The sequence below is a fragment of the Ambystoma mexicanum genome, chromosome 1p (genome assembly GCF_040938575.1).
Source record: "Ambystoma mexicanum isolate Mex_15411 chromosome 1p, UKY_AmexF1_1, whole genome shotgun sequence".
NCBI lineage: Eukaryota > Metazoa > Chordata > Amphibia > Caudata > Ambystomatidae > Ambystoma > Ambystoma mexicanum.
Window position 1 is genome coordinate 381,514,988 of NC_090921.1, and position 22,519 is coordinate 381,537,506.

Below are 22,519 nucleotides of genomic sequence, written 5' to 3' on the forward strand. Positions count from 1 at the left end.
TCTTTTTATTGCTGCCAAAAATTTGCTCAGACAATTAGGGTAAAAGGTTTATTGAAAGTTGTATGCCAAACAAACTAACAAATGAAAGCCAACAGAGCAGTAGCCGCAAAGATTCCTCTTCCTACAATTCAAAAGTTTCGACTTGTTCCCAATGGGGCATGGGGAGACAGGAATCAACGAAGGACTTCGAAATACTTGGTAATGTGTTGCAGTCATCAGTTTCTGCAGACATACCTCGGTGTGTAAACCTAAATCAGCCACGTGATTTCACAGGTTAGTGTTCAAGTAGGTTGCTTTCCAGTTTTATGGAATAACATGTGTTTTTGAAAGTCTATGTACTAAGAATGGGGTTCTTTTGCACATCTGTTCACCAGCAGGCAGTTTCACCCATCTAATACTAACATGTGGAATTGCCATACCTATGTTCTCGGAGGTGGATTTTGTATTTCTGTGTATTATCATGTGGATTTCCCATCTCTGCGTACTGGTCGATAGCTTTGTACGTTATCTTTGTACAAGCCAGCAGTCTTGTAAGTCCTGGAAACATCGTGTGCACATTTACAAATGGTCGTGTTGGATGTTGCCTTACCGCCATGTGCTCTTCTACATTACTGTGCATTGCCTTGTGAAATCATTGTTGAATGTCTGTGCCTTGGGATAGGCCTTCGACCGCTGCACTATGCCGCTTGCATGGAGTCCTTGCTAATGGCCTCCCATTTTTAAACCAAGGTGGAATCTTTGGTGGCCAACCCCTGTTTCCGTGTCATCATAGTCCTCATCTCCTGTGTGATGCCGTTCCAGGGCTTTGAGTGTGATCGGAGTAAGCCCGATTCAGCCGACAAGGTGCGGTGCATACGCGGTATAGTGTAGCCATCTTTTTCGGCAGAGCTGCTCATGTGACTTGGGGCTGTGCCCTGGCTCCCTACTGATGTGAGGTCACTGCGTGTTGGCGAAATAGGTTGTGACTTCTCAACATAAGGAGGGTAGGAGAACTCCCTGTGGATCTCTGGCCGAGGCCTTGGGTTCGGCGTCTCCTTGACATTGTTGGATCCATTCACCGGGGTCTCCCCTCCGTGGGCAGAGTCGTTCTCATACATGGTGTTCGCCAGCTCGTTGCGGCCACGTTTCTTAGCCTGGGAGGCCTTGAAGATGGCATGAGTGGCAGTAAGCAGCAGCACAAGGATACCAGAAGACAGAATGCAGGCACTTGTCACTCCCGTCTCCATCTCAAACAAAAGCAACATATAGATGGACAAGGCTGAAAGGCAAGAGAAGAACAACAGCAGTGATTTTAGAGTGTTATAAATCATTTTACATAACACAACATAATGCACATGAGAGCATCCTGGAACATGCATGCATTGGTATGATTGTATGGCATTACAGACTTCCAACAGCAAATCAAATTCAGCATCTTACAAATCAAAACCCCCCAAATTAAAAACATGGGTAACATTCTTTTTCCAAATGAGGATTTCCATACTAACCAACATCCTACCCACATGTCCATGACCTCACTTCCTGCTCTGGACATGCTCCTTCTCTGACTTTGGGGCTTACCAGCAAATTAGGTTGCTATTTCGCGTAGCTTATAATATATTGCTCGTTGTTGTATAATTTGTTGGATCAGTGCAGTGTACACCAGCATTCACAACACTGTTTGGCGCCTGCACAGAGCCCGTGCCCAGGTGTAAGGGTCTGATCTGTGTATGCAGGATTAGTCGGGGTTACCTGGCACTCATGAACGGTCACCAAAGAATCGAGTGGTAGCGACTCTATTACCACACACACAATACGCCCCCAGCAACCCCCCCCGCACAAGCTCTTTATCTTTTTATCTTTGCAATCCCAGATTTTGAGTCTCATTAATTTGTAAAAGAAACGTTGATAAGTGTACTGGTGCATACTGCAACAATATACCCACTGACATATTTCTTGATACTTGGTACTTTCTATACTCCTCTACTCCCTTCCACAGACCATGCTAGTATGTCCATCTACTAATGCTCTGAACAATGAGCAAAATCCTCACATGCTATGTGACTGCTATGTGTAGGGGAGTCATGGCATCGCAAGCATGACACTGACACAATAGATACGATTTGTAAAACCTTTATTGAAGTTTATGGGGATGAAAAAACTCCTACGTTGCCCTATAACTAAGATGGGAGTAATCTCGACCATCAAACGATAAACTAAACAATCCTAGTGGAGTGCGTCAAATTAAAATGGCCTATGCTAACAAAATATAATGCCTGCCCTATCTCTTGTACAAAAAGTGTTTAAAGGAGAAATGTATGTAAAGGAAAAATTCAGTGTTCAAAAGAATACATTTGGCTGAATCAGCTCTCCACCCCACGTTAGACAGCACAGAATAAGGCGGTCCCTGTAGGCAGGATGACACACTCTGGCTTGGGTTTTCAACACAATAAACAGTCCAAAATGTGATTCGAGGCCCGCCTGGCCTTCCACGTTAAAGTCTCTGTTTCCAGATTTCGAAATAATGTTTCAACACAAAGTTTATTTAGGCCCCCACTGCGTCGGATTTAGACCTCTTCAAAACACAGTTCACGTGGGTCCCCCTTTGTTGGGCTCGGACCTCTCGTAGGTCCCCCTATGTCGGGCTCCAACCTCTTCAAAACACAGTTCACATAGGTTCCCCTCTGTCGGGCTCAGACCTCTTCAGACCAAATTTTAACAAAGCTTGCAAGGGGGCTCTCTTCCCCAAGCTTATTACACTTCGGGTCTCCCTTAGTCGGGCTCAGACCGCTTTCCTGATGTCAAAGACTTTAGAATGTACATGGCTTTCTATACAGACATCTGCAGGATCATGTTGACTAAAAGTGAAAAGGTTCAACTTTTATTCTCCCCCTCTCTAGGAATTAATTTTGCTTATTTCACTTTTGCAGTTCATTCGCTTTATCGTTACACACAATGTACCTTTCACTGAGACTTTCAAGTGAACTACTTCCTTTCGCTGGACCGTTCCGTTACTTAGTATTGCTGATTTCACAGCTGTCTTTACTTCAAAGTTCATTCACAGGTCTGCCTTTATTTGAGTCTCACCCACACGCGTACAGCCTTGACTTGTAATATAATGTTGCCACTTAAAATGTTCTTTAACACACACCTGTCTTTGAGGTCGCTTGCCAACTCACCTGCTGTGTGCGTTTCTTTCTTGGTTTTATAATTTCCAATTCATGAGTCAAGATTACTACCACAGGCTTGGCCTCACCTCCCCAACTCTGCCGTTCCCCCGGGAGGGTCGCTGGCATCCTTGAAACACAATGCAGCCTTCTGATGTGGGATCTGGCCTTCTCCACGTGTCTTTCATGGCCTGTGGGAGGCAAAGAACTACAGTAGGGAACTCTTGGTGTTTCTGGCCCACTGCTCTTGTCCCTTGGTCCGTCGCTCTGCTCCAGTAGGTTTGCCTTCACCATGGAAGCAGAACAACATTTCTGTTTCTTTTTTCTCTCTCATTGAAACTAATGGCCTGCTAATAGGCTTAAGTGGATGTGGAAACGGTTTCTATTGCTTGTCCATTGAAACTAATGCTGCCATAGCAAATAATGGAAATGCAGGTAAAAATAAATGATGGGCCGTGTTGCTATCTGGTGTCCAGTCAAAGTTTTGAAACAAAAGTTTCGAATGACAAACGTTCTGAAACAAAGGTTTAAAAAAAAAGTTTTTCGAATGTATTTTTTTTAATATTAAAGGTTTTTTGTAAAAGTTTGTCTAGTAAAATAAGTGTTTAAAAAAAACAAGAGTTTGGGGGGAACCCCCCCCCCCATAAAAAAAATTGAAACTTTTTTTTCCGACACTTTTGTGTCGGAATTTTTGTCATTCGAAACTGTGACTGTCGAAACAGTCACTATGAACCTTGCTATCTCATTGCAAATAAAGCTCCTGATGAAGCCCCACCCCTCAGTGTCCTACAGGGCAGATTTTCCTTTTCTCATTTGCGTATTCTAAAATGAAAAGAAAAGAAAAACAAAGGATCTCAGGTGCATGATGCAGCACCAGGAACCCTTCAAAACAAAAGAGAACATTAAACCTGACACAAGCAGGGGGCTTTTAATTCCATTTGGATTATGCCCGACCCTGAATTCTGAGGGTCAAGCTGGTAATAAAGAAAAGACATTGGGCCTCATTACAAGTTTGCCGGTCCGGGAACTACGGTATCGGTAAGCTTGCCGGTACTGTAGTTCCCGGACCGGCAAACTACGAGTTGTGCTTGCGGGTGCCTTTCTGCCCGCCAGGTCTAACCTGGCGGGCAGAGCGGCACCCACGAGCACAGCATGCCGGATACACCGGCACCATTCTGAATGGTGCCGGTGCATCCGACCTTGCCATTCCCATTAATGGGAATGGGGAGCATTTTCTTTCCGGCACCCGCGGATGGGCAAATAACGGGTCCGACGGGGCTGGATGCCCCGGTAATTGCCCATTCGTGGGTGCCAGAAAAATCACAAGTTTGGCGGCAGCCTGCCGGTTTTACCGTCAAGGCTATCACCAAACTTGTAATGAGGCCCATTAACCTGGTTGATTGTGCCGGGAACACTGCAATGGCCTGGGATTCGTAAATCTGTGGCACCTTGTTGCCTTAAGGGGTGCTGCACTGAATTTCACTACCACGGCCCAGAGTTTTGATTGGTGCTCTCCATGAGGCCAGGGTGTGCTCAACGTCACCACTGCCCTTCCCAGGCAGCATGTTACAGGCGCAGCGCTCCCAGCTAAGGAAGGGGAGCACTGCGTGAATACGGCAGGGCCTGCAGAGGCAGGCCTGCTTAGACTCCCCTGGCCGCTTCTGGAAGACGGTTCCCGGTTTGAAAGAAAGAACTGGGCCCCCCCATGCTGCAGTCAATGCCGGACTGTACCTGGCATGTACAGCCACTAATACTTAATACATAGCCCGCATCACGCTGCTGCTAATGTGTTTGCATGCCCCTGACATACGCAGCCCAGCCCACTAGAACTTTGGAGCCATTAACAGACTGCCGATGCCCTACTTGCCAGCTGATTACCCAGGAGCAACAAGACCTGAAACAGAAAGGACCTCGAGACAGCCCTGGTCAGGCTGTCTGTAAGGCTTTATTGTATATAGTTTTAAAGTGCACTTTATACATAATCTTTCTATATATTTACTTGCTTAGTTTCTTATATTTTTAAGAGAACTATTTTTTTTAAGGACTCTTTTTAGTGTTAAGGAACTCCTTTTTTTCTGCAACTGATTAGGAATGGGTATGGAGTTTGAATATAGTGTTTATTTTGATTCCCCCATCCTTTTATACAAAACATAAAAACTGTTGGTGTATTCGGGTAAAATGAAGTTTCTATATATCACAAACAACAACTAAGGGAACCTTACACCAGTATTTCCTTATCTGCCTTTCCTTGTGTGTGGTTTCTAGCTATTATAACCTCAATTTTCTTTCCTAGGGGGTTTGGGGAATCTTTACCATTTCCTTTCCTACCTGCGTCCATTTTCGGAAGCGTTGCACTGATGCTGATTCAGAGCTCACGTAAGCAGGGCTTGCCAAAGACATATAAGAGGGGCATCAAGTATTTAAATGCAAGAAAAAGTGCAAGACAAATGGCCTCATTACGAGTCCGGCTGTAACCCCGCTGGACTCGTAACATTTTACTGGTGCCTGACTTCCCGGTGCCACCAGGAGATTACAACTCCGGCGGCCCGGGAAGTCAGGCGCCGGTATAATCTAAGTCCCCATTCTCACAGAGTCCCATAACACTCTATGGAAATGGGGACACTGAAGTGTCAGCACTGTTGCTAACAGTGCCAGCACTTCCGTGAAGTGTTTGCCTACCGTGGCCACTGTGCCCGGCAGGGTCACACCTGTCAGGCACAGTGGCCACTGCAGGCAAATGCATAGTTTGAAAGTCCAGAAACAAGGGTACCGGTAAGCTTACCGGCACCCTTGATTCCGGACCAGCAAACTTACAATGAGGCTCAAAGTGTATTGCTGTGCCTGCTTAAACCTTTCACATAATGTAGTACAGTGGGTCTGATGACCCACACTTGAGCAGGACTTTTAAATATTTAAAGACCCTTCAGGTGCCGGCCATAAGACAAATTGAGAAGGAGTGGAAGTACCAGATGTTTGAGGAAGGTGCAGGAGACATAGCCACCGCTGTCGTGGAAGTGGGACGCTGCGTCATAGCTGTTGCAGAGGTCAGGAATCCTGTAGGATGCAGAGTGTGCACCGGGAAGCAGCATAGAAACTTGCTGCCCGGAGGGAGAGAGAAGCTCTCCCTTTCCTGCCTGCAGCTCCTTTGTATGACGTTCACCGTACTGGGAGCGGAGCAAAGGCAGCTCCAACTACAGGAGATGTGAGCCACAGAACCTTTACTGGGGCTGTCAGAAGCCTGTGTTTCCCCGACGAGAGACAAGAGCAGCATATCCAGAGGAGATGGATGAAGAGACCGATGAGTGGCATTTGTTAGGTCACCCTCGGACGCGCCAAAACCGACCGCTGGATGAGAAGGAATTATTTGAATATTGAACGACTAATTGAGAGCTTGGGTGATCAAATTTAACAAAAATGTTTCCTTTTAAGATGCAGAGTCTAGCTGCGGAATAACATTATTATTTTTATTTTATTATTTTTTGTTGCACACTAAACAGGAAGTGATCAAAAGAAAACAACTTCCAGCAGGGTTGTTATCATTAGATGTAGGAAAGTAGTGAGCGAGTTAAGCGACATTCTCTTCTCTATCCCCTTTTCTAGCTAGGCGGCACTACAGCACCAACTAGGGAAAGTAAAAACTATTTTGGGGCAGTTAGACTTTCCAAAAGGGAGATTTAGCAAGCAGTAGGCATCTATATATATAGAAGAAAAGAATAGAATCTCTAAGAACTTCTTCTCATGTTGTGTTACAAAACTGTGAGCATCAAGTAGACGTTGTTGCTCTTTGGCCCTTGTCCATGACAGTGTTGTTGATACAAATGTTTATTGAAATAATAATGGGGTTTGGGAAAGGCCTCACTGTCCCTAATCTAAGAGGTGTTTCCCTACCTCAACCAATAACTACGGGTCTGTCTGTTGTCAAGATGTCCAAATCAAAAAGGTCCTGTGTCCGAAATCCTATCCTAGCACTCTCACACTAAAAATAACTATAAGGTGCTAAGTTTCATGTCTTTGGCTTGAAAAAGTGCACACATGTTCAAGTTCAACAGAAAGTGTAAATCCAACAGAAATCTCTAACGGATAATGTTCACAGTTCCAGGGGATGGCCCCCTTCCCCAGGTTTCTCTCTATCAAAGTAAAAAGTTCAAAAAGAATAACCAAGTTTCTGAAGCACAAAGGGACAACTCAATTCTCATGGTATGACAATTCACTCCTGGGACGATGACTCCCTTCCCCAGGATTTCACCTCATGCAGTTTAGTTCAAAATCCTTAGGGTAAGCAACTTCCTTTGGATTCCTTTCAAATGTCCCAACTTAGGTGTGACTCCCAAACTCATACACAACACCTGGTATACTCCACTGACAGGTATTTTATACATTTCTCATCAAGAAGTGTTATAACTCTTCCTTTCTGTTTTGCTTGAGCTTTCTAGCTTGCCTAGTATACTCTCCTGCCAGGACTTTCAACACAACAATCAATAGCTTCAGGACCAAGGGCTATTTAGCTTCCCCAGGTTCCCCTTTCCATTCGGGATACTTGTATTTTTCTACTTCCCCAAGTACTGGTACTATGAAGATTACCCGTGTTAGAAGCCGTAGGGATTTGCCTCCCACTTGTGCCTGAGAGCGTCTTCTCCCATTCTCACACGGTGCCCCGGCCTTCTATTATGGGCTCATTGGTGCTGGGTCCTGTTCCGTGGCCTCTCTCTCCCTTCGGTTTGGATGGCTCGGCGCTGCAGTGGATGACGTTTGCTGTGCCGCCCCAGCTTCCAATGCTGGTCTGAAGCTTTGCATGTATCGTCCACTTCTGTGGTGCCTGGGCAGAAAGTGTGCCACCAACCCAGGCTCTTCCCTTCCAGCTCTCCCCTTGCTTTTCTGCTTTGCTCGATTCCTTCTGTTTCTCCACGGTTCACTTGAGTCTTTCTGCTTGTCTGTCCACCTGACAGCTTGTCTTACCCAGTGTAGGCTAGCCAGTTGGATCTCTCTGCATTGCTCAGTTGTTCCATCTTTGAACTCCCACACTGAGAAAGGGAGATGCTCAGAGCCAATCTTATTTCTCCAACTACTAGACTGCATGTTTTGGTTGATTTGAGGAATCTTCATCGTGGTTGCCCTGTTCCTTGTATCAGTGTTTGTCATTAGGTTGGTTACACAAAATTGAGGGATATTGCCAAGAGGTTTTGTGGGTTGCTGATGGGGTTTGCAATATGCCGTCATAGCATGTGAAGTGGAGGGGATATCCTTTGAAGGGAAAGGAGAATATCATGTCTCATCCGACAATGCCATACTCCCCCCTGAGAGTCACCTCCCTCCATGTGGTCCTCCCTCAAATAGCCAGCCCCAGGGTCAGGATCAGGTAGTGGCTGCTGTCCCCTGGCCACATAAGGAGAGTCTATCCTCAGGAGAAAGTGATGACATTATCAGATTCATCACAGATGATACAAAGCAGGAGGAACTCCCCTCCTTAGGATAAGAACAACCCCCTGGGTAAAAGTAGGCACAACACCCCAAGCCTAACCCCCTCATGCCTGTTACCAAAACAGTACTGAGACCAGGTGGACACCAGAAGCCATGAATAATGGCACATAGAAGATACAGGAATGGCTTAGACTTCCACGGGGGCGTTATCCTAAGAAACACATACAAACTGACAAAGGACTTTGAGAAAGAGAGCCACATACCATCACAAATGACAGTCAAAAGAAATGCAGAGGACGTGGTGGGTAAGAAGAGAGCAGTCCACTCCGAAAGGCAAGAGGCCGACGACGGGAGTGCTTTGCCCGTTGTTGTGGAGCTGGTCAAGGACGTGACTGGGGCCGGGAAGACGGTGGCATGACCTCTGGGAGGTGGACCAAGCGGCCATTAACAGCACTTACACCGTTAATGAAGAGACCGGGAAGAAGGTATGTGGAGTGAGAGCAGCAGGAGCCCGTGCAGCCCGGTGAGAAGACGCAAGCACCCAGGCAGAACCAGCCAAGAGGCCCGGAGCCAACAAAGGTAACGGTTATGTCACAGGGACCGGTAGGAGCTTGAAGATGTGCGAGAGAGAGAAACCGCACTGGAATAGCGATATGAAGCATCTTCCTTGTGGCATACTTGGGAAGAGAGTCAACCAAGTGGGCCTTGTGAGAAGTGAAGAGAATCAAGGGTCTGGGCCCCAAATCAAGTTGAAGTATATGTTAATATGAGTCATCTTCCTCTTGGCAGGGGAGTGAATCAAGTGGGCCTAATAAACGAAGAATAGAAACCAGGGTCTGGGACCCAATTCAAAGTCACGTATATCAGCATACTAGTCATTCTCCTTGTGACAGTAGCTGTCAGGAGAGGGAACCAAGTGGACCTGACAAGAAAGGGGGAGCAAACAGAGTCTGGGACCCAAAGATGTACAAGGCAAATGTCGGAGGGTGGAACCCTTTAAACAGTGGTAAAGAAAAGACCACTGACTGGCTAAGGAGAGCCTGGGACTGTTGTAAAAGGTACTTAAGAAGACGGGGGAAGGGAGCCATTCCCTCTGACCTCAACTGGAACTTTGTTAGAAACTAATATGCAGGGGAAGGGAATAATTCCCCCTGGGCACATTTGGCACTTTTTTGATACTAACATCCAGGGGAAGGGAGCCATTTCCCCTGGAACCAGCTTGAATATTTTCAGAGAAGCCAGGGGAAGGGAGTCATTTCCCCTGGTCGCTATTGGAGTACTGAAGAGACTTTCTTTTAAGATACCAGTAGAGGGGAGTCATTCTGCTGGTGAGATAACTTTACTTTTGATTAGGACTTTTTAGTTGTGGTGTAAGGGACAGGTGTCGGGTTCTGACTCAGGATGGTGGCTTTTCCAGTTTTTCAGACATTCTGATAGATCCTTTAGTTTTTAGTTTTAGGCAGGGAAACCCATTTTAGAGTTGGGGACAGCTAGGTTTTGAATTCAATAAAAGTATTTGCCAACCACCATAACATCTCCTGGTCAGTTGCCTTCTTCTGCACCCTTACAATATCCTTTTTGAGTTTCTTCATTCCAGTCTTAATAATGTATGTTTTCCTTTGTTTTCACACATCCAATGGTACGACTAGCCTGAGGGAGATCCTCATAGGATCGGAAGTCCTTGTCCCCTAAGGGGTAGTCTCTCCCAGTGAGGTCCCACTTGCTTCTACCTGTAGGGAGAGCATTATGGAGTGGGCTCACTTCCGTAGCCGCACAGAAAGGGGCTCCCCCTTGGGGAGAAGGGAGGAATTCCCTCAATTCGTCACATATCATTCCCCTTATCTTTGTGACTTCCCATTCCAGAGTTACTGTCCTTTTTGATCTTTTACTGAAGACCAGGTGTCTCTTTGCAAACTCATACATGTCAGTGGAGAGGGATCTGTGATTAGTCTAAATGTTCTGCCAGTGTAATGTTTATGCGAAATACGAGCTGAAACAACATGGTGTTGGTGCGCAGCCATTTTGGACACACATCTCCCAGCACCGTAATAAAAGCCTGCTTCTCTGCGGGCTTGGTAAAATAAACGAGTATTTCAGTATCGAAAGCAGAGCATGGTCACATAACTACATAAATATTGTTGCTGTGTGGACGAACTGTGGAGAATAGTTATTGTGTTGTCCACTGAAGGAGGAATACGGGAAGGGAGTCCAAGCATTCTGCAGGTGCATGATAAAGGGTTCTGGGAATGAATGCAAGGAGAGGAGCGCTAGGTTTTTCCACTCCTGACTGGTTTTTTCCACTCTCTGCCCCTTCCACTTGTGAACTGCTCTTCAGCCGAGGGTAGTCACAACTGAGAAGGGCGGGGCCATGCCCCATAAAGAGAAGGGGTATTCTGTGGAAGGCAGTTAGAACTTGGACCCCCGGGTGATGCAGTCTCGCTGAGAGGGAGGACGCTCTGCCTCAGACCCTGTTAGTACGAGTGATCTCTTCACCTACCTGCTCTGGGACTAAGCAGTGTCGTAGTGGCCAAGATGAAGGTGTCTTCTGCTTCCTAGCTAACGGTGATGCCATTTTTCTATATGTTTTTATATACCTGATTATATGTTTGTTTATGTATGCTGAGTTCATATACATATATATATCGAGAGAATAAAGGGCCTATAACGAGCCATTTTCATTTTTATTATAATGATTAGTCTAAGTGTGATTATCTTTTTGCCTGTTTGAGTCCAATAACTTGTTTTGTCAGGGGCCAGGGAAAACAAAAGTATAAGGATTCTCCTCACATGGCCAAGCTAAATCAAAACAGCCCGTCAGATAGTATCTCAAATAGGTAACAGCCCATTTTATGTCCAAGCCTTCCAGTTCCACAGTAGCATAAGATTGTTCCTGGTTAAAAGGTTTTCACCTGCTGTAATAAACATGATGTTTGACTCCCTTGTATTCTTGTGATAGTACAGCTCCTAACCCAACTTTAGAAGCATCTGTTTGTAACAAGAACTCTGTTAAAGTCCAGCATTTTAGGAACGGGTTCGCTTCAGAGAATGTTCTTTTTATTTTTCCTTTGATCTTTTATTCATTTTAGTGCCATTCAAACCTATATGGCACCCATTGGTCACCTCGCACTTTAATACGCACCCCAACTATGGAATTACTTTAGCAAGTACCTCCAAGATCCAACCACTTCAGAAACACAGGGGCAGACAATGTTCTTGAGGCCGTTGAAACATTCATGATCTTCCCTGTTCCAAATCAACTTTGTGGCTGGGCAAGTTGTCGGTCAGGCTAGCAGTGATGCGTGTATAATAAGAGATGCATCTTAAATACTAACCTGTCAACCCCAAAAAGGCATATAGCTCTCTCTAAGTCTTAGGGATAGGTGTTTTAGAACAGTCTTTACTTTCTTGAAGCCTAGGGATTTTACTGCAGACTGCCCTAGATGGCATGTACGTGGGTTTGCTTTGAGCCTGGCTTTCGTTAGGGTCACAGTAATCTAATAGGTGATGCAGGTGTTCCGGCCAACTACTACTATGGACCACAATATCATCTAGCTAAGCCCTGCAAATAGAAGAATAAGGTTTCAAAATTCTATCCATTAATTGTTCAAATGTAGCTGGGGCTCCGTGCAGGTCAAAGGGCAAGACCTTAAATTGAAACAGACCCTGTGGGGTTGAGAATGCTGTTTTTTTCTCTCAGTCGTCGGGATTTAAAAGTACTTGCCAATAGCCTTTTGTAAGATCTAACATCAATATATATTTAACTGTACTCAATGTCTCTATGAGTTCATTGATCCATAGCATCGTATACTTATTGAATAATGATATTGAGTTCAGTTTCCTGAAGTCGATACAAAATCGCCACGACTGATCGGGTTTAGCAAGCAAGACTATAGGGGAACACCAAGAACTCTCTGATGGTTCAATTATATCGGCCCTGAGAATGTCTTTTATTTCTTTTTCTATCACCTCCTTTCGGGCCTCAGGGACCCTGCATGGATCAAGATTTATAGCGTTCCCTGCTGGTGTGCTAATACAGTAGAAGAAGTTGGTAACTCCTCCTGGCTGGTCTGAGAATACCTCTTGGAACCTCATCTATCTTGAAGATCAGTGTATTGAGAGGGTGACAGTAGAGGGAGGATTAGTGTATGTTCCTTGGGGGAGTTAGTATGGATGGTGGCCATGGTAACCATAGATTTCTCACCAGGATCTATTTTCCACGGCTTCTGTACGTTTATGTAGTAGGCTTGTGTCTTCGGCGTTGGTCGGTATGAGCTATAAGATAGTTTAATGGACCCTTCTGTTCTTGGACCCTATAGGGGCCGTACCATTTTGAGAGAATTTAATTTTCTGTAGTGGGTACGAGGACCAATACCGACTGTCCAATGGAGAAAGTACATGACTGCCCGTCTATTATAGACAGCCTGCTGTTGTTCCTGGGCATGGCCTAGATGTTTCTTTGCAATTTCTCGGACAGCTTGCATGTGCTATTTCAATGATTGTGCTGTTTAGGAAATTGTTAATATGGCCTACTCTCTCTCCTCCAGCATGTCTAAGACATAGCACGGTTCCCTCCCATATAGGAGTTCAAGGGGAGAATATCCCAGAGAGCCTTGGGGGTTTTCCCTGACTGCAAAAAGAGACTCTGGGATCATCACGATCCAATTCTCTCATCTGTCTCTACCAGTATCCTTAATATTTGTTTCAACTTTTGGTTGAAACATTATTTTTATTTTTTTATAGATTTGATTTTACGCCCAAACCCGTGGGTATCACGGCGTAGGTTACAAGCATATTAAATACTTTGCAGTTACATGGAAGTTTAGACATCTTGGTATAAACCATGGCTTAATTTGCAGCTTATAGGTTACAAAACAGTGGTTACGATATTTGAATCACAATGAATACATAAGTAAGATATCCTGATGGTTGAAATAGCTTGAGTGGGGGTGCTAGATGGCGTCCGGCTTTGTTGAAGAGCCATGTTTTTAGTAGGTTCTTGAATATAGGATGGGAGGTCTTGTTGCAAATGTTGGGTGGTAGTGAGTTCCAGAGTCTGGGGGCTGCTAGGGGGAAGCTCGAACTACCTGTTTTAGCTTTGATGAAGCGCGGTATGATAAGGTGTGTATTGGCACTGGATCTTAAAGTTCTGGCTGAGGTTGTATGGGAAATGTTTTTGTTAAGGTACATGGGTGTGTTGTCGGAGATGCAATTTTGTGTGATGGTGAGGGTTTTGTAGAGTATTCTAGCATGCACGGGAAGCCAGTGAACCTCTCTTCTATGTTGTGATATGTGTTCTCTTCTGTTTATGCCCAGGGCTGCTCTAGGGCTTTATTTTGTAGTAGTTGTATTTTGTTTCTATTTTTCTTAGTGGTGCCTATTAGGGGGATATTGCAGTAATCGATTTTGGTTTACGCATATATAAGCATTCTACCAGACCGCTAGTCAGGCCATGGTATGCTGAGGTCTGAAGGTCTTGATAGTTAGTATTTCCTTCACCTCTTGCATCAGATTGGACATAAAGGTTGTACCTTGATCAATAGGGATCTCTTTCAGGACTGGCAACCGGTGTTTTAAAATGTTTTGCATGGTGTTATTTCGGTTGTATACGAATTGTACGAATGACAATTGTTCGAATAACAATTGACCTGCACAATTGACCGAATTTAAATGGTCAATTAGGATATATATGTGGGGGCGTAACCACCCCGCAGCCCACCACCCCCCACCCCAACCCCAACCCCCCACCCAACCCCCTTATATTATTATTACCCCAACCCAACCCATTATATATATAAAAATGACCATACGGTCAATTGTGCAGACGGTCCATTCGGACTCCTGTTATTCGAACAATTGTATCATTCGAACAATTGTAAACAAACAATTTGGGTAATACCGTTATTTCATAGAGGGAAAGCTTCCGGATAGCACGTGACATAATCCATGATTTCTAGGATGAATCAGTTCCACAGCTTTGAAAATGGGACATCAATTATTGGCAAAGGTTGTAAAGGTGCAGGTGGTACCGGAGTGTTGGTAGTTTTCAGACAGATCTCACAGGTAGTTATAAAGAATTTGATGTCAGCAAAGCCACCTGGTCAGTAGAACCTAGGGGTTATTTGGTCCAATGTTTTTCCTATTCCCTGGTGAGTTGCAGTTAGGTGGGAGTGTGCCAGGGGGCCTATTGGGTACTGGCCTCACCTCCCTTGCCTCATGGGATGGGACACTCCCATGGGAGCAGCGACAATATACTGGGATTTGTCACATAACCCAGAACAAAGCTTGGATGTCCCGTCCAATAGAGTGACTGGGTGATAACATGAAGCAAGGGATTTGCTACCTTTTTTGTAAATAGGCACAATTATACCAGTTTTCCAACTTGTAGGAATCTGCCCTGAACAAATAATAGCATTACATTCTTGTGTCAGAAAGGGTGGCCACAAATCAATATTGATAGTAAAAAGGTAATTGGGGATCCCATCATAGTGTTGCACAGTTTTTGTCTTGCAATTACCAAAGCAAATTCTCTACCGACAAAAGGTGTCAAAATGTCATGGTCCACAGGAACACAATCCTCGACTATCCCTACAGTATTGTCAATAAGACTATACAGGGGGGAGAGATGCTTGCTCCAGTCCCTTTCAGAGATATGAACTTCAGGGGTTTCACAGAACTCAAGATCCACGCTATTTATGGTTCTAGCCATGATCCTCGAAAGCGATTTGGAGTTTAGACGTGGCTGCCTCACAAAGGGCTTCCCAGTGGTACCTAGGAATCTCTGCTTTCCACAATTTCAGATCAGCTTTAAAGTCATTCTGCATCATCCTGTTGCCAATTATATTAAGGGGACAATCTTAAAGAGCTTCTGGGTTTCTCAGGACCCACAGTTGGCTAAATACAAACCAACAGCAGTAATAATATCTATTTGGGAAGATAGGGGGTGTAGGCAGATCTGCAGAGCTCGCCCATTCAAGACAACCACCTAAGAAGAGAGTTCGGGATCCCTCTCCACATTCCAGCGAAGTGCTCGACTTTGGGGTCCCTTCACCAAAATCTGAGGATACACTGCACCTAAATTAAATGCTCCCCATCCTCCCCAAGTCCATCCAAGGTCCTATCTTTAACATTAGTCCTTTTGCCAACATTAGGTCCATACTTGCCAGTATCCTGCACAGCTATTCTGATACCTGTTCGTCTCTCCCCTGAGAGACTAACCTATGATTGAACAGATTCAAATTCTAAGGTATTCCATGGGGATCCTGTGATTAGCTCGCACATGGCAATATGAACCTTGTAAACTGTGGTAAAGAAGCAACCTGGAATTTTTACACGGAGGGTAATGCCATCTTGCAATTTTACATGTGAAATTATTAATGATTTTATCACTTAATTATTTAATTTTAAGGTGTTTTCTTTACTTGGGGAGATTTGAAATAATGATGGTTTGTTTTATGTGCATCTGCATAAAAAGTCTTTATTGACTGTATTACATGTAATTAAAAAAAGATAAATAGCTTATCATAAGGCCACAGTGATCTTGGACCTTTCCAACCCCAAATGAATTACCTGTGACTGTACATATTGTCTTACCTACCTCTTGCGGAATTTAAAATGTATTTATATATCCTCTAAGTAAGCTCTATAAACATCTGCAAAGCAGAGCTAATATAAACACCTTACATCTCAAAATGCAGATGTGCTACATTAAACAATATTAATCAACCTGTTTGGATGAAAAATCATTTGCAATGTATTCAATATTACGCAGAGGCATATATATTAAAAATACGATATAAAAATAAACATTACTATTTTATTTACAAAACCAATGAACCTCGAGGGGAAGAAAGAAGGAATGTGCTAGAAAGTGTGTTGCCATGCCTAATACAAAAATATCCTAAGTCCAAAGAAGGTCGTCATCAGGACACGTTTCCCTCCATGTTACATAGTCGTTTGTCCAAATGCTCTTCAATATTGATTGATTTCACTTGCAAAGCACGCACAAGCCCTCGGGCCTCAAAGCAGGGCATTGACAGAGAGAAAAGAAAACCCCAAATGCTAGTATTCTACCAATACACTGTTCACAGGTCACATTGAGGACCACGCACGCTTTACGGAGCATGAAATAAAGAATGAGCTGTGACAATACTTCTATGAACATAGAAATATCATAGTAATCAGTGTTGTGTGATATCCTCATTAATGTAATCAGTGATGGACACCTAGTGTGCTTTATGTGACTTGTTTTCAAAACACGGAATTTCACACTTAAAGAAATGACAATGTAATATGGAGAGAATAGCGTTCTGACGAAGACCCTCGTGGCAGAATGTGTGTAAGGATTGAAACATCCATTTAGCTGCTTTTTCAGTGATGTAGGTTCGTGTATATACGGAAGTTTATAATGGACTTCTCCTTTCCTGTTGTTGCTTCTTTTGCAGTTAGGATGCTTTTGTTTTAGGCACAGCACAGCACTTTCTGGCACATCCTCCTTTTGTCCCCACGAGATTTGTTTTGTAGATGAAATATTTGTTTTTTATGTTGTCTTTTAAACATACATGCATGTACACAATTTTGAATACATTGCAAGTTATTTTTCATAGAACCAGTTTCATTAACCTCTGTGTGGACATTGCTTTGTATAAAGTAATACTGTGTTACTCTTTATTCTTATCTACTTAGAGTTAAATGCATGTTCACTACTAAAAATACGAGAGCAACAGAAGCTAAGGGATACCATTTCTGAAAATATTTGGGAAGGTAACACCGGCTCCTAAGCCTAGGTCTGCAGAACCCTCCTAAAACGTAGCAGCTTGAAAACCCTTTCTAAGCACCCATTCAATTTTCCAGCAATGATTTGTACAATCTACGTTCACTGGCCCCTTTTAATCTTTATGGATATTTTGGGCAATCTAGTCTTGCAATTTTACTTTATGGCTTATGCTTGTCAATGCAGAAATATTTTCCAACACTCTAGTCAAACCTTAAACGTTTGATTTCTAGGTTAAGAAAACATGTATTTGTAATTGGTTCAAGTCTATCTAGCTGGTACCCGCAGAATTAATCAATACAAAAATACCTAATGAGAAATGACCGAATTTATTTGGTCGAATTTGTTAGCTATTTTTATACATTTTTGTTAGCTATTTTTATACATTCTAAATAATATATACATGTGGGGTGGGGTAAGGGTATAGGTGAAGGTAGAGGGTAGTCGGGGTGGGGGGCAGGGAGTCTCCCCTGCATTATTAAAACAAGAATCAACCACATTTTTGGGTCGAATCTTTTTTTTTTAATTATTTGTTTATTTTTCATTAGGTATCTTTTACAGAGTGGGTACACTTTTCAAAGTGTTTTCATTCTGACTTGGAATGTTAGACAAGGGGTTGTTTCTTTCTTTCCAGGATTCCCAGTTCTATTTTCTAGAATACTTTGGTTTTAATAAAATGTGTATCTCTAATGATTTTGCCTGTTCCTTTATGCTCATTTTGCCTCTATTTTGTATGATGTGCGGGTGAGAGGTGTTGCATTATGTCATCTTCTGAGAGCAAACCCCAGTTTCTCAACCACATTACCCCAAGATAAACAAAAAGGATTTCTTACACAATAAAATGTAGTCGTACTGAATTTCTCAATAGGCCCATGCTGCAGACTGCTCTTCCCTTTCTTTCCCAGGTCTGATGTCGGATTTATTCCTTTAGAAATGTACCTTGCTCTATGCCCCTTCTATGTCCCACTCCCAGCATCAACACACCTTCTCAGAACGGTTAGAAATTCATTGAGCAGTCTACTGTCTACGTGTCAAGCTATAGAAATATACCTGCAAGGTACACAGCAACTCCGAAGCAAAAGAGGCCAACTGCTACATGTCGGATAATCCGGGTGTCCAGAAGGAACCAATCACCCCTAAAAAAAGAGGCAAGGGGAAAACACACAATTACTAATTTTTCATGATCGCCCCTATTCATTGTCAGTTTCTGTCACAACATATTTGAGCAGCACAAGCCCTCCCACCAGTCTTCACTATGCATGACAGCCAATGATTATTCTGGTACCACACGCTCAAATGTCACTTGAGTTAACTTTCCTGGGTAATGTCTTTCTGTGCATTTTTTGGGCATCCTTGCTGGAAGGGAATAACTTGGCCACATCAGATAAATAACCCAAACTCTCACTAAATTCATTTGAGTGCTGCTTAGTTTTACAATTAAACTCCAAGTTTGACAAACCGCGTATACATCTAGTTTGCACAATGCCTGTATAGTCTGTTGACAATCTCACTATGGCTCCAGTTTGACAGTATTCTGGGGTTGACCATCCATTTATAATCCTTGTTTGTACAGCTCCCCATTTGCCAACACCATAAATTTCCAATTTGCACTATGCCAGTATGTTCCTAGGTTTACAATCCTGGCATTTTTCCATTTTGTAGAATCACTCTATAGTATGATAATCCCTGTAGCTTTCTATTATTGTGCAGTATCACAGTATGCATAATTTAAGGATGCTATCTGTTCATTATACCAGTATATAGCCAGATTGCACCATGGTAGCATACTTCCAGTTGACTGTTGCTCAGTTCTTGGTATCATCGCACTGTGCTTTACACAATTACATCATACTCCTAGTTTAAAGTTAAATCATTCTAGTAAACCACCAATTCGAAAAATCTAAAGTCTCTTTGCAGCCTGCATAGTTCCTGTTTACCAGCAGTATATTACAAGTTTGACATTCTCTCTTTACACAGCCCCAGTATATTCATAGTTGATACATCTAGTATATGGTAATGACATTTGCATTGCTCTGTGGCCTAAGGGTATCCAAGTGCTTCGGCCCAGGTTTTCCAGGTTCCCAGTTTGTGTAATTAACATATAACCCTAATTTGACCATCCCAGTATATGTCCAGTTTGCAAAATGCCAATCTACTCTCACCTAGTTTTCACAATACCAGAATTTTTTAAATTTAAAAATCCTCAAATATTCCCAGTCCATCAAACCCCAGTATGCCCAACACCAGTTTATTCCCATTTTACCCGATTTCAGTGTATTCTCAGTTGGACCCTTCCAGTAAATTTTACATTTTACAATCAAAGTAAACTCCCAATGTGGCAACACCACTAACCGGCCAGTGTGATAAGTCCAGTTTTCTCCAAGTTTGCCAGACAAATTATATTCATGGGTTGAACTATTCTAGTAAATATCTAGTATGTACCATCCCAGTGGATTCCATAGTTGCTAACGCTGATAGAATTCCACCTTTTACAACACTGGCATGTTTCTAGTTAGAGAGTCCCAGTATCCTCTCAGTTTGCACTAGGCCTCCATATTCCTGGTTTTACTTCCCTCCATGTTTCCTTTGAGTAAAAGTATAAGACTAGTCTGACAATCACAGCATTTAGCACATCATCGCAATGCACAGTATTCTAGCATACTCCCAGTATATAATGTGCCAGAAAATGTCCAGCATACTCCCATCTTACTCTTGCATAATTTCTATATACTTCTTCTATGCGATTACACAATCCCATTTTAATGTCATGGTGCACTTCAAGTTTAACGATCCTGGCAGTTTCCCAATTCACAATAGCCCTGTGTACTCAGTATGATAAGACCAGTATACTCCCAGTTTGACAAACTCAATATAGTCCTACTTTGCACAATTTCAGCAGTTCTAATTCGAGTACACTCAAAATGTACTCTATGCCAGCACAATGCAGTGTTTCTAGTGTGTCAACTCGAGTTTATCTGTTTGACAATCCCAGAGATTTCCCATTTTGAATGCATTCACAATACACACAATTCCAATATGCACCGAACACTCACAATCCCAATGTATTGCTGGTTGAACAATCCCTGTATGTTTCCAATTTGGACATCTTAGTATACACCCTATTTCTACAGCCACTGCATATTCGGTTTGACTATCACAACATAGCCCCAAGTCTGACAGCCCCTGTAAATTCCCAGCTTGACAACCCTGGAATAGTTCCCATTTACACATTTCCAGCAGACATCCAATCTGCACAAACCCAGGATACACATAGTTTGACATCACAGTGCTTTACCAGTTTGCACCATCCCAGTGTGGCCAATGCCATTAGAATTTCAGTGTTTACACCCATAGTAAATTCCCAGTTTGTAGACTGCACTATACGCCAAGTGTACAAGTACTGTGACAGAATATTTCTAGCTTTACTACCCAGTATTGTCCCAGTTTTCTCAATCAAAGCATGTTGTAAGCTTTACAATCCATGCGTTTTCCAGTTGTGCATCGTATCTCCCTATACACAATTATAGTACACTTGCATATACAGAATTCCAGTATGCTCTCATCTTCTTCTTGCATCATTTTGGTATGATCCCTCCCTGTTATTGCACGATTGCATTTTAATTACAATTTACTTTTTTACACTCCTAGTCTATTGCCAGATTGCACAATTCCTTAATGTGGCAATTCTGCACATTCCTTTATACAATCATATATTCTGCACAATTCGTGTATACACCCACATTGACAATGCCAGCATACTCCTAGTTTGACATTCTCTGTTTTCATAGTCCCTGAATATTCCCAGTTTGACAGCCGCTTAAAAGACCCCCTTTACGGAATCCTACCACATTGACTGTTTGACAATCCAACACCATACTTATTGTTCTAAATCTGGATGGACAACTCATGTATATGTCGTGTTGGCCAATGAAAGTATCCTGCCATTCAGACTAGCCCGATATAGTTCCAGTTTAAAAACCCCATGTCACGATCTCAACCCGGCACAGGCGCTCGGCCCGTTTTTCCCATTCTGGAGCCTCCCCGTTCTTAATGCCATGGCGACTCGGTGGACACAAGGCACAGAGACGCTGCTCTGCAACGGTACGGTTTCCCTGTCGCACAGACTACAAATCAATACAGTCATATGACCGTCCGCACAACGTCATCACGTCAAGCCCGTTCCCTCGGGCTTCATAAAGAACTGCAGAACGGCAGAATGAATGCTTCTGATTGATGTTAGTACCCCTGCTTTTGTACTCTGTTGAAGAATCTTCTTGTTCTGTCCTTTGAGCCAGTTTCCTTGTCACGGACTGCCTCCGCCTCTCGATTCTGTTTGGTTCTGCTGATATCACTATATATAATCTTTTCTGCCTTGCTTTTGGATTGTCCCTTTGTTTATCCGATTTGTTACTCTCTGAAACTTAATATTGGAATCTGTCCATAGTACCTTGGGATATTACTAAGCGCACTGAACTAAGGATGCCTTGCTGACCATCACTGTGCACCATCCCGTTGTTAATGCGTCCTCATGCCGCCCGAGGTATTGGTCCCTTATGGATTATCTTAGATTAACTTCTGTGCCTTCACCTTCAGTTATTAACCTCTCATTTATTCCTTAGGTAAGGAAACCCTTGTTCAGAAATACTCTCTGTTTTAGAAAATCTAACAGGTGACTTACATTTATTCCTTTCCTATTCGATGGTGAAAACAGAGCTTTTGTTTTTACAACATCAGACGACAGTTGAAGCCCAAGTGTGTGGAATAATAAGGTCAGTGTTGTTCTTCACCCTCGTTTAATTGGTCTGTCAATCTGCAAATCGACACTAAGATCTGATCTTCTTTTACAGCCACACGCATACCTGGTGGTGTTTTTTCCGTTGCTCTTTCATTTGATCTACACCTCTGTTCATGTATACATAAACGAACAAAGGGGCATATCAACAGAAAGGTCATGTGATGTTAAGGCTGGTGATGGAGCTTGAGGATCCTCTATTTACCCCCTCTGGGTTCTGCATCATGGAGCGTGTGTTGGAACCTGACGGTCATGGTCTCACCAGTCACTGCACCCAGCCTATAACATGGGACAATATCCTTTCTGGTATATTCTCTGTTTGTCCTATATTCAGATAGATTGCCAATCTCAGTATTTTCAAAATGTAACCATCTAGGCAACCTCACAGGTTGG

General features: G+C 43.2%; 1 protein-coding gene across 1 annotated transcript in view; it reads right to left on the minus strand.

Annotated features, from left to right (window-relative positions):
- Nucleotides 1-34: 34 nt before the first annotated feature.
- TMEM221 (transmembrane protein 221) overlaps nucleotides 35-22,519 on the minus strand; it is a 63,619-nt gene continuing 41,134 nt past the window's right edge. Inside the window, exons 2-3 of the mRNA XM_069649126.1 lie at nucleotides 18,385-18,470; nucleotides 35-1,258 (exon numbers count right to left, since the gene is read on the minus strand). Of these exons, the coding sequence (XP_069505227.1) occupies nucleotides 720-1,258; nucleotides 18,385-18,470 (625 nt within the window). The 3' untranslated portion in view covers nucleotides 35-719. The remainder of the gene's footprint in view (nucleotides 1,259-18,384; nucleotides 18,471-22,519) is intronic.